The following is a 13,176-nucleotide window of genomic DNA, read 5'->3' as shown; positions in this document are numbered from 1 at the left end:
AAATCATAGTTGAGAGAAATCAAAGACCTAAGTAAATGGAAATACATACCATGTTCATTGATCAGGATATTCTCCCCATCTTGAAATATAGATTCAGTTCATTCTCAGTCAAAATTCCAGCACTCTTTTTTGTTGCGACTGACAAGATAATTCTAAATTTTGCATGGAAATACAAAGGAGCTATTGTGTTAGTAACCTATTATTCCATAACAAGTATCCCAAAACGTAGTGACTTAAAAAACAAGCATTTATTATCTTACAGTTTCTGTGGGTTAGACATCTAGGTGTGGCTTAACTGAGTGCCTCTGGCTCAAAATCTCTTGTGATGTTGTCATCAAACTGTCAGCCAGGGCTGTGTTCTCATCTGAAGGTTCAACTGGGAGAGGATCTGCTTCCAAGCTCATTCATGGGGCTGTTGGCAGAATTAAGTTCCTTGCAGGTTGTTGGGCTGAGGGTCTCAAATCCTTACTGGTTGTTGACCAGAGGGTTCCCTCAGGCCCTTGCCACCTGGGCCTCTCCCTCAGAGCAAGCAAGTAAGAAAATGAGGGAGAGCAGTAAAAATGAAATCATGGTCTTTTTGTAACCAAATCTCTGAAGTGAAATTCCATCACTTTTGCCATATTCTACTTCTTAGAAATGAGTTACTATGTTGGCCCACATTCAAGGGTAGGGGATTACACAAGAATCCAGAAGGTAAGAATCATTAAGGAGCATCTTAGAGGCTGCCTACTGCTCCCAGGATAGCCAAAACAATCTTGGGAAAAAAAAAAGAAAAAAAAAAGAACAAAGTTGGAGGACCAACATTATCTGATTCAAGACTTAATATAAAGCTATAGTAATGAAGACAGTGTGTATTGACATAAATATAGAAAAATAGTTCAATGGAAGGAAATCCAGAAATAGGCCCATACATATGGACAGTTGACTTTCTTTTTTTGTTTGTTTTTTAAACAAAGGAGCCACAGCAATTTAATACTGAAAAAAAAATCATTTTCAACAAATGGCACTTGAATAACTGGATAAAAATGTGGGAAAAAAGAAAATATTAATTTGAGATGGATCATAGGCCTAAATGTAAAGGCTAAAGCTTTTAGTAGAACACATAGAAAAAAGTATCTTTGTGACCTTAGTACAGGCCAAGATTTCTTAGAGAGGATGCAAAAGCACTAACCATAAAAGAAATTCTTAGATAAATTAGATTTATCAAATAAAAAGATGTTTGCTCATCAAAAGACAGCACTAAGGAAATGAAGACAAGCCACAAACTGGGAGATAATATTGTCCATACAAGTATCTAGTTAGGGACTGATATCCAGAATATACAGAGAAATCTCTGCAAATCAGTAATAAAAGGATTAAGAACACAATTATAAAATGGTCTAAAGATCTGGATAGACACTTCACAAAAGAAGATATAGAAATGGCCAATAAGCACATGAAAAGAAGCTCAACATCATTATCGGGGAAATTAAAACCACAATGAGATACCACTATTCACCCACCAGAATAGCTAAAATTAAAAAGACTAACAATATTTAGTGTTAACAAAGATTTGGAGCAACAGAAACTGCTCTCGGTGATGGCATGACCACTTTGGAAAACTTCTAGTGGCTTCTTTAAACATATACCTATCTTCTGATACAACAGTTGTATTTCTAGGGTCTTCTCCAAGGAAATGAATATATATGTCCACAAAAAACCTTATATAAGAAAGTTCGTAGCAGCTTTATTAATAAAATCCCCAAACTGGAAACAACTCAAATGCCCTCAACAGGAAAATGGACAAACAAATCGTTGTCTAGCCACATGGCGGCATTCTACTCAACAGTACAAAAGAATGAACTACTGAAACACTTCACAACATGGAGGAATCGTGCAAACATCATGATGAGTGAAAGGAGCCAGACATAGAAAAGTACATACTGTGTGATTCCATTTATACAATGTTCAAGAACAGCCAGAAAACAGTGGCTGTTCAAAACTGGTTTGCTTAAGGACAAATGGGGGTGAGAGTTGACTAGAAGGGAGCAGAGAGGACATTCTGGGCTGATGAAAATGTTCTATGTTTCTACTGAGTTGTTGATTACAGGGGTATATACTTTTTGTCAAAAGTCATCAAATTATATTCATGTCTGTACACTTCACTATATGAAAATCTTGCTTACACACAACCTATTATATTTTGCAGATGTAAATTCTTATTTTACAGCCGCTTGGGGCTAGAGTCCAAGCTAGGTCCTAGATGTCCTTCACATGGTGCAACCTTTGCAGTTTCCAAAGCACCTTCCCAGCCCTGACTTTAAATGTTCCTCACAGGCTCCTTTGCAAGGAGCCAGGGCTGCCTGGGGAGGAGGGCTAGAGCCAGAACCCAGGGGGCACTCATAGAACCCAGGGTGATATAGGACTTTCTCCCACTACCACTGCCCATGTCTTTTGCAGGACAAAGAGATAAGTAGTGAGTTCCTCATCCCTGGAGGTATTCAAGTCAGGGTAGGTTGACAATATGTGAATGTTGTGACAGAGTGGGTTAGACTCAGTGACCTAAAAAACCCCCACTGGCCTGAGAGTCTACCATTCAGGGACTTGCCTAGGGACAGAGTGAGTCAGCTTCCAGCCTAGCATTCTGACTCCAGGCCAGCTTGGGCTCTACTGACCCCAGCCAGTGACTCTACAGCCCCTGCAGGAACTCAGTGCTGGCCTGGGCTCATCTGCATCCTGAAAGCATCCAGACTTGTATTCAGATGTCTAGCACCGGGACTTCTCTGGTGGTCCAGTGGTTAAGAATCCACCTTCCAATGCAGGGGACACGGGTTCTATTCCTGGTTGGGGAACTAAGTTCCCACATGCCACAGGGCAACTAAGCCCAGGTGCCACAACTACTGAGCCCACGTGCTCTGGAGCCCGTGTGCCACAACTAGAGAGAAGCCCACCCACGCACTCCGGAGCCAGCCCGCCACAGCTAGAGAGCACGCGCACCACAACTACTGAGCTTGCTCACTCAGCACCACAACTAGAGAGAAGCCCGCACACCGCAACGAGGAGTCGCTACAAAAGATCCTGCGTGCCACAGAGAAGATCCTGCATGCTGCAGCTAAGACCCATCACAGCCAAATAAATAAAATAAATAAATAATCGTTAAAAAAAAAAAAAAAAAGAGGTCTACGCCCAGGGTTACTTTGCCCCAGGGATTCTGACTTCTGGGATGTGCCCTGCCCTTTATCCTGGGACTCTTGACCTTGCCTTCCTGTGGTACTTATAATATACTCCCACATCCTCTGTCCTGTGCCGACTGGTCTTTTATTTTTTATTTTATTTATTTATTTATTTATTTTGCGGTACATGGGCCTCTCACTGTTGTGGCCTCTCCCGTTGCGGAGCACAGGCTCCGGACATGCAGGCTCAATAGCCATGGCTCACGGGCCCAGCCGCTCTGCAGCACGTGGGATCCTACCGGACCAGGGCACGAACCCGTGTCCCCTGCATCGGCAGGCGGACTCTCAACCACTGCGCCACCAGGGAAGCCCCGACTGGTCTTTTAGTTTCTCAAACGCTGCAAGCTCCTTCCCACCTCAGGGCCTTTGCACGTGCTATGCCCGTTTCTGAGAAAGATCTTTCCCTACCAACTCCTACTCCTCTTTCAGGTCTCAGCTTAAATGTTACTTCTCCCAAGGAAGACTTCACCAACCTCCGAGTCAGACCTTAAGAAATTAAACATTTTCCATTTTAATAATTTTTGAGTGTGCAATTCAGTGGCAATGACCACATTCCCTCCTTTTCCCCCTTAATTCTTTCATGGCACCTTTTGCACTTGTAGTTTAATAAGTAATTGTATAATTATTGGGACTTCCCTGGTGGTGCAGTGGTTAAGAATCCGCCAGCCAATGCAGGGGACACGGGTACAAGCCCTGGTCTGGGAAGATCCCACATGCCGCGGAGCAACTAAGCCCATGAGCCACAACTACTGAGCCTGCAAGCCACAACTACTGAGCCTGCGTGCCACAACTACTGAAGCCTGCACGCTTAGAGCCCATGCTCCACAACAAGAGAAACCACCGCAATGAGAAGCCCGCGCACCACAACGAAGAGTGGCCCCCGCTCGATGCAACTAGAGAAAGCCCGTACGCAGCAATGAAGAATCAAAGCAGCCAAAAATAAATAAATTTACAACAACAAAAAAAGGTAATTATATAATTATTTGTTCATGTCTGTCTTTGCTTCAAGTATGTTAATTCCTTAAGTTAGGGGCTTGTTTTGTTTTCTATGATATTCTCTTAGCATAGTACCTGACATATTCAACAATAAATAATTTTGAATAGATGAATGTATACTTATGAAAAGAGATAGATAATAAAGATACCAAAATAAGAGGGAAAAGGCAACTCTATGATAACCATTTCTCATATTATGGGGAAGTGATGGGGAGGAAGTTGGGAAAACTACAAGGATGCCTGTATCATTTCCATAGCATTTGCATTAGGTTTGTTCCTCCCAGGCTTGCACACCCCAGAGGTGGGGAGCTCACTCCCTATCATCCTTGGAAAGCTTTATCAGTGAGAACAGCCTTCTTCACTGGGCTTGCAGCAGCCTCCTGTGCCTGCCCCACACTCCTGGTTCTGAGGGAACTCCTCGGCACCCAGTCTTTGAGCAGGCAGGGCTGGGAGAGGCAGCTGGGAGCCCAGGGGGAATATGGCCAGTTCAGAGTTCGCCATCCTTCCCTGGGCCAGACTCGACCCTGCAGGCTCCCTTCTCCTGGCGTCTGCCTCCCAACTCCAGCCTGTATTCACTGCTGCCAGAGTCACCTCCCCAAACTAGGCTCTCCTTCTGCTTCTACTGCTTCCACGCCTGCCAGGGCTCCTCTCTGCCTCTTCCTCTGGCTCTGGCAGCCCTCATGCCTGGCTGCCCCTAGTCTGGCCACACCAGCCTATCCAGACCTAGGAGTTAGCTTAGGAGTTAACCTGACTGGTCTGACGGCCACCTGTAACTCCACAACCACAGCTTCAGTCCACAGGATGCCCCTGCCTGCCACCAGGGCATCCACCACCCTTCAAACCCAGGATGAACTGTCCCCTTCTCTGGTTCTTCTGAAGCCCTTCCTCCAACCTGGGCTTCTTCAGGCTCAGGGAGGCTGGTGTCCCTCCTGCACCGAGAGTTTAACAGGGCTACTCCGATGGGTACTCCTGATGGATGGTGTGGTCTACAGCCGCAGCCTCAAAGGACACAGAACACAAGCTGCCAGATCAGTGCCTGACCTGTCTTGGCTCCAACCCAGCAGACCCAGCCTCTCTTGGCCCTGGCCCGGCTCCCTCCCTCAAACCCTGCAAGCGGTGTGGCACAAAAGGGAATTCATGTGGGTCAGCCTGGTGTGCAAACCCTCCTCTGCCCAAGTCTCCACCTCCCTGATCTCCGGCCTCCCCTCTGCAACCCTGGGAAGGGGAAGGGGGTAAGATAAGGCCCCTCTCAGGCTATTGGAGGAATGTAGGCCCACCCTCCCCCAGGAGCAGAAGCCAGCCCATGGCCACAAGGCCAGGACAGATAGGCAAGCCTGAGATAGAGCCCTTTGCTGCTGGGGCCGGCCTGGAGGGGCATCACCGCAGCTGTAACGGCCTCTGACTTGACAACAATGTTAAACAAGGGTTCAAAGTTCTTTCCTCACGACTGCTCTGCAAGGCCGACAGAGCAGGCATTATCATCCCCATTTGACAGATGGAGAAACTGAGGCTCAGAGAGGGTGACTTGCCCAGAATCAGAGTAGGTCCGGAGCAGAGCTGGATGGGAACCCAAGGCATAAGCACCCGCAGCCTGCTAAGAGAATTCCCAGGCATTGCTAGGAGGTTCACTATGCCTTTGATAGGTGGCCCTTGTGCCTTTGAAAGCATTTCATACACAGCAGCTGATAGAATCTGTCCAAATTTTCTGCAGGGTTAATAGTAGTCAGGCGTTTTGTCTTCATTTGTATAGACGGTGATACTCCAGCTCAGAGAAGCTCAACAACTTCCCCGAAGTCGCTAAGCAAGAAAGCAGGGGGACTGACCTTCTGAGTTTTCAGCCCTCTCTTCCCCCACAGGGCTCCTCACCTACCTACCCTTCCCGGCCCTGCCCCAGCCTGGGGCTCTCTGCTGCTTCTCTTTTATGGAGTCTGCAAAGCAGGTCCAGGCCTCTGTGAGCCCATTTCCCAGGGTGAGAGAATTCCAGCCATCCCACCTTGAGGGCCCCACTGACCCTCTGCGTGTGGCCTGTGTCCAGGGAGGGGGCTGGACCTCATGCTCTTGGCAGTCTTGCAGGTAAGGAGCCCCTGCTCCTGGCAGGACAGGAGTCCATTCTCCATTATCTGCAGACCCGGGGCAGGGCCCAGGCCTCCAGCCCTGGGAGGGGCCTCTGCCTGTGAGGCACTTTCACATTTATTCCATTTGCTCCATCTTTCCTTCCTCGTAGCCCCTCATTGAGAACAATGGCCATTCACTCTGTAGCTCAAACCCTGGCAACATCTCCCCATAGGGCTCAGCCCCTGGCATTTCTCCCTTGTCCTTCTCCCCTTCCGCACTCCAGCCACCCAGGCCTCTCCCTTCCCTGAGTTCCCCGTCTTCCTTCGCATATTCTCACCATGGCAACGCTGGTCCCTCCTCCCGCATGGCTCTTCCTCTCTGTGAGTGCCCTCCTGACCATCCAAGGCCTGTCTCAAGAGTCTCCCGTTAGAAGCTTCCCTCCTCCTCTTGGCCTGTGTTCCTCCTGGACACAGACCACAGGCATCTGGACCCTGGGGTTCCATGTGTCTGCCTTCTCCCTGCCTCCTGGTTGGGGGCTCCTTGGGCCAGGACTGGGTCCCAAATTCTCAGGATCTTCCCACTCCTTGGATGGACAGGGCCTGGGCCAGAGTGGGCACTAGTGAATGGCTGACAAATTGAACCCGCTTCCTCTGAATCATAGATTAGCAGAACACATACAGCAGGAGGGCTTTGGGGAAAATTAAACCACTGCATTCACCTACAGACAGGGAAGCTGTAGCCCAGAGAGGCTCAGGGACCCACCAAGGTCACACAGCAAGCTGGAGCTGGATCCTCTGGCTCTCTCCTGTCCTTGTCTGTCATTGACCCCACATGCCAAAGGCCCCCTTGAGGGGACAGGGAAATATTCCTATTGACTGAAAACTTCTTCCTCCATCCACCTGCAGCCCCCTACTCATGCCCTCATTCCTCGGTTGAGCCCCTCTTGGCCACACAGGGGAGTAGACAGTTCCAAGTGACACATGTCCCAGTCCAGGGCTTATTCCGTTTAGAGATCATCCAGACCCTTCCCTTCATTTCCCAGATGAAGAGACTGAGGCTCAGAGAGTGACGCAGCTTGCCCAGGTTCACACAGCAGAGTCAAGTCCAGAGCTCGGCCAGAGGCTCCGTGGACAGAGACCGACCTCCGACTTACCTGGTTGCCAAGTGTTCTTGGGTGGTCCCCAGGCTTGCATCCAGCCGGCTCTCCTGCGGGGCCACTCTGCTGTCCGGCATGCTGGGGTCCTGGGGGGGACAGCTGCGTCCGGCTCCAGAAGTGCACAGCACCCGCCGCGGGCATCTGCTGGAGAGAGAGCCGTCTCCCACTGCACGAGAGGTTGGCCTTGACTGGGTGGGGGGCGGTGGGGGTTGGCTGGGGAGGCAGTGACTAGAGTGGCCCAAAGAGACCCATTTCCTCTCTATTTTTAGAAGCTCAAAACACCCCTCAGCGGTGAAGTTGCTCAGGATTAAAACTTTCCTTTTCTTTGTGATTTTGTTTCACTCAAGACGAGGAGAATTTCAATGAAGCCAGTGTTCTTTTTCATGCAAATCCACTCTGGTTCTCCCAGGAAGTCTGGCCAATGGGCTCAGGGCTTCTGGGCCCCCTCACTGGCTTTAAAAGGCCACGTCAGAGCCCAAGGGGTTCTCAGCACCAATCTGGATTCAGATCCTGCAGTGGCTGCTAACCTCGACTGCCCACATCCTGCAACCTTGCCTCACCGTCAGCTGGACGCAGCCCCAGGAAGGGGTTTCACCCGCACAGCCCACCTCCCCCAGGCCCTGCACTGGAGGCTGGAGATCCGAGGAGGACCTGTGGCTCCTGCCCTCAAGGAACCCCAGTCCAGGGGAAGGAAAGAGACATTTCCAACACTGAGGACTATGATATAGTTGACAGAAGCATTTGCACTGAAGCAGACGTGATAGAGGACCTAGGAACGTGACCACCCAGGGGCACCAAAATAGAAGCGTGGATCTGTTCCATCAGCTAAAGGAAAGAAGAGTATTGATGGCGGGTTTGCAGGCATCTATAAACAGATGTGGAAAATTCATGTAGGGCACGGCGGGGGGCGGGGGGGGCTTTCTCTGAGTACCAGAAATCTCCCCCTTAGACTAGTTCCCTGCAGGAACAAAGTACCACGAACTGGGTGGCGTAAAACAGAAATGTATTCTCTCACAGTTCTAGAGGCCAGAAGTCTGAAATCAAGGGGTCATTAGGGCCATGTTCTCTCTAAAGGCTCTAGGGAAGAATCTTTCTTTGTCTCTTCTAGCTTCTGGTGGTTCCCAGCAATCCTTAGGTTCCTTGGCTGGTAGATGTGTCCCTCCAATCTCTGCCTCTGTCTCCACATGGCTGTCTGCCCTCTGTGTCTATGTCCCTATTTTCTCTAAAGGACAACAGTCATTGGACTAGGGCCTACCCTAATCCAGTATGATATCATCTTAACTAATTATATCTGCAAAGAGCCTATTTTCAAATAAGGTCACACTCCAAGGCTCTGGGTGTGCATGACTTTTGGGGGCACATGATCCAACTGAGTACAGCCTGACTACAGGAGGCATTGGTGGAGATTCTACGAGATGTCCCCAGAAGGGGTCAGCAGGTTCAGCTGGGTCACAGGTCTTAACTGGTAGAGGCAGGTGGCTGGGAAAGAGCTTGCCTGAATCCATGCAAATGCAGAGCGTGGACCCTAGGATGCTGCCTCCCAATACACTGAAGCCACATTAGACAGGAGGCCTGGAGTCTGGCTTTGACGCCCGAATCTTCCACTGACCCCTTCTCCCCATGACCTTGGGCAGGTCTCTGTCCCTCTCTGGGCCTTAATTTAACTGTTTGGATCATGAGGATGTTGGCTTGGAGTCTGGTCACGGTGGCTGCCAGCTCCAACTGGACATGAGAAGGTGATGGGGAGAGCCGTGCTCATGGGCTGATTGAATGTGCCCAGTGGAACATCATTGTGAGTGATAAGTGGTGAGGCCCCACCCAAGGGGAAACTGAATCAGAGAAAAAAATGACATCAAATTCTTAACTTTTAAGTTCAAAAGCTTTGGTTAAGATGAAAGCTTGGGGCTTCCCTGGTGGCGCAGTGGTTGAGAGTCCGCCTGCCGATGCAGGGGACACGGGTTTGTGCCCCGGTCCGGGAAGATCCCACATGCTGCAGAGCGGCTGGGCCCGTGAGCCATGGCCGCTGAGCCTGCGAGTCTGGAGCCTGTGCTCCACAACGGGAGAGGCCACAACAGTGAGAGGCCCGTGTACCGCAAAAAAAAAAAAAAAAAAAAAAAAGATGAAAGTCTGGAAAGGTTTGGTAAAATGTATAGGCAGAGCAAGTTTCCCCTCCCCCAACCCCATCCCTCAGATTCTTAGGGATCCTGAGAGCTGGAAAAGGAAGAGAGTTCAAAAAGGAGGGCAGGACCTGGCAGGGGGGTCAGGGGTGGCTTGGAGAGGGGCTCCTGAGCCCTAAGGAGGGAAGAGGGTAGTGGGGTCTGAGGCTTCCCAAGAAAGTGACAAGGCCCTACAGTATGCAGTGCAGGCCACAGAGGAGGAGATGGTTCCAAGGCACCAGGGCCAAGAGGGCCTGGGCAGTCCCGCTCCTCAGTGCAGGCAGAGGACCAAGGGTCCACATGAGGAGAGGGTAGGGTTGGCAGGCTGGCAACAGAGGCTGATGGGAGCATGGGTACTCAGTGGTCCTGGCGTGGAGGGTTGACCCCACCTTAGGACCAGGACCACAGGCACATCTCATACATAGGGTTGATGCTGGGACATGGTGCTGAAGGGAAGGACAGGGAACCACTGAGTCTGATTTAGCTGAGCTTTAAAAATAGTTAACGAACTTGATTTGGAAAAGTGTCTATAACCATGTGCTGGTTATTCTGCCTTTGCCCCCCAGATTCCCTCTCCACTGGCTTGGTCCCCCAAAGCTCACCTGTGTGGGTATCACCATGGCCCCTGGCCTCTGGCTGAGTTAGGCCAATACAGATGGCAGCTGGAGAAGAGAGGACAGACAGAAAGAGGTTGTGAGTTTGATTCCTCTCACTCCCTCCCTGATGGCTGCCCTTTGGGCAGCAGGTTCATCCTTGTCCTGACAGCTGAAGGTCCTATCTGACATCCCGCCCAGATGGCTTGGGGCCACAGGAGTGGTCCAGCTCCCTGCTGTTGCTTCTCCATCCTTTGTGGCTCCCTTAACCCTGCCCTCCCCTCTCTAACTGCCCCTCTGAGTGGGCCATCCCTTTCTTGTCGGGACCCTTGCTGATATAGCAGGAACATGTAAAATGTATAAAGGGGTATGATTGTTTAAGGGGTACAGGGTTTCCTTTTTGGGGTGGTGGAATGTTTTGGAAGTAGATAGAGTTGGTGGATGCACAACATTGTGGCTGTACAAAATGCCACAGAATTGTGCACTTTAAAATTGTAATGTTATGTGAATTTCACCTCAATAAAATTTTTTTCTTAAAAACTGTACAGAGAACTTCAGCGAAAAGTAAATTTTTCTCCCCCTCTTCTCTCTCCTTCCCTCACCCATTTCTTCTCCCAGAGCCAGCACTGTTAAAAGTTGCTTTTGCATCATTCTAGAAATATTCTGGATATATACAAATGGTAACACGGTATACACGATTTTATACCTTGTTCTCATGCTTGACAGTGTTGGCTGGAGAGCTTTTCCTATTGTTATTGAGAGCTTCCTAGTCCTCTTTTCGGGATGTACAGCATTCCACGGAAGGGCTGGCGAGGATGCACTTAACCCGTCCTGTACAACGAACATCAAGGTTGTTTTCAGTTTTGTGCTGAAACAAACAGCCTTATTCCTGTACTATAGGCACTTGAGTTGGTCTAGCTCTAGGAAAAGTTCCTAGAAGTGGAACTGCTGGGACTTAATTTAAACTTAAAAATGATAATTAATGTGCCCATTTCACAAAAACTATTTTGCCATAGGAGGAAGGGAGGAGAGATTTAAAAAATTCATGGAGTTACAGAAAAATAAAGTTGCAGTTTTGCCCACGTGAGTTTGTTGACTGGGAAGATCTGTTCCTGCAGAGTGTGTGAGACCACAATGTTTTCTGCACCAGCTGGAGGGCTCTCCTGTTGCTCCAGCTGCTGTGGGTAGAGTGGGGAGGGGTTACTGGCTGGGAAAAGGCCTCTCTAGGATGCTCGGGGGCATAATGCATTGCGGCAAGGAGAGCCCAGCCGCACAGGGCCCTCCAGAGAGACAGCCACAGGTGGTATAGGTCAGCGGTCCCCAACATTTTTGGTACCAGGGACCAGTTTCGTGGAAGACGATATTTCCATGGACGGGGGCGGGGGTGTGTGCGTTTCAGGAGGTAATGCAAGCGCTGGGGGAGCGGCAGATGAAGCTTCATTTGCTTGCCTGCCACTCACTTCCTGCTGCGTGGCCCGGTTCCTAACAGGCCACGGACTGGCTGGTATAGGTGTGCTTACCTGGACTCGGGGACCCCCCTGAAGTCACAGGCAACTTTGTGTGTGTGTGTGTGTGTGTCCATTTGTTTGCACTTTTCTAGGAGAGGGCTCCTAGCTCTTTGTAGACCATTGAGCTCTGTATCTAACAGTGAGGAGCCACAGGAAGTGGGAAGCCCCAAGCTTTGGATCGACACAGACCTGGGTTCAAATCCTGCTTCTTCTGCATGTGAGCTGAGTGACCTTGGGCAAGGGGCCCCATCCCTCTGAGTCTGAGCTTTGTCATAGTGAGGGGGGCTAATAATCACTACTTCTTGGAGTTGTAGGCTATGGAATGAACTAGAAGATTGGGGAGAGGGGGCCAGTCGGGGCTCCACTGTGGCACTGCTGTATCTCTGGTAGTAACCTGGTTTTCTGTGTACCTCTCTGCCTCCTTCTCTCTGCACTGTGGGGACCACGTTCTCTCCGCTGGTCCCCACTAAGGCAGAAACAAAGGTTCCCAGAAACATCTGACCTAGAACGTGATGATGCAAACGTGATGATGCAAACACGCGCCCAGAGCCAATTTTTCCTCCCCGAGATTAGATAAAATGGGGCTTGGAAAGGAGAGAGAGGTGAAGTGAGAGTTAAAAGGGACAGTGAAGGGCATGTCGTGAGGGGGAGAGTGAGGACTTGGGAAGGGAGGAGGCTGGAGGGACTCAGGACAGCATGTGCTGAGGGCGGAGCCCCCGTCCCCATCGGATGTGGATGACTGGCCTTCCTGGTCCTGGGCCCCAGTGAGCCACATCGGCCTCTGTGCTCTCCCTCCCGCCCCGCAGCCTCTGTATGGCTGTTCCCTCTGCCTGGGACACACTGTCCCCATACATCCACCAACTCTCTCTTCACTCCCTCTGTCTTTACTCAGACATCACCTTCTCAGTAAGGCCTTCCCCAACCACTGCAGCTAAAACCACACACCCACCCAGGACTCCCCACCCTCTTTCTGTTTATTGTCTCCATGCTCTCACCATCATCTAATTCCAGGATACTCTGTGTTATCATCTATCTGTCCTTTAAGATGCAGGCTCCTGGAAGGCAGGGATTCTGTTTCTTTAATTCCTTCCTGAAAAACAGTGCCTGGCATTACTGTATATAAGATAGATAACTAATAAGAACCTATTGTATAGTACAGGGAACTCTACTCAATACTCTGTAATGATTTATATGGGAATAGAAGCTAAAAAAGAGTGGATATATGTATAAATGATTCACTTTGCTGTAGAGCAGAAACACAATGTTGTAAATCAACTATACTCCAATAAAAAAATGATACAACTGCTTAAAAGTGAGTTCCTAAAAAGAAGGCCTATGGGGTCATTTTGGAAAACAAAATGTAACCCTTTGCATTAAAAAAAAAACAAAACAGTGCCTGGAAGAGAGTAGGTTCTCAATAAATACTGATCAAATGAACGAATTCTGACCTGTGAGTATAGATGTGGAACAGCTGTGGACCCCAATCACCGGCAGCATAAT

The 13,176-nt window shown here is 49.4% G+C and overlaps 1 protein-coding gene across 1 annotated transcript in view; it reads right to left on the bottom strand.

The window, feature by feature from the left end:
* ACSBG1 (acyl-CoA synthetase bubblegum family member 1) overlaps positions 1-7,496 on the bottom strand; it is a gene marked incomplete at both ends in the record, with an annotated part of 59,154 nt that extends 51,658 nt beyond the window's left edge. Inside the window, one exon of the mRNA XM_081229247.1 lies at positions 7,417-7,496. Coding sequence (XP_081085373.1) covers positions 7,417-7,496 — 80 coding nt within the window. The remainder of the gene's footprint in view (positions 1-7,416) is intronic.
* Between the last annotated feature and the right edge of the window lie 5,680 nt (positions 7,497-13,176).

This window comes from Mesoplodon bidens (assembly GCF_964165515.1).
Source record: "Mesoplodon bidens genome assembly, chromosome: 3".
NCBI lineage: Eukaryota > Metazoa > Chordata > Mammalia > Artiodactyla > Ziphiidae > Mesoplodon > Mesoplodon bidens.
This window is presented reverse-complemented; position numbering and strand designations above follow the sequence as displayed.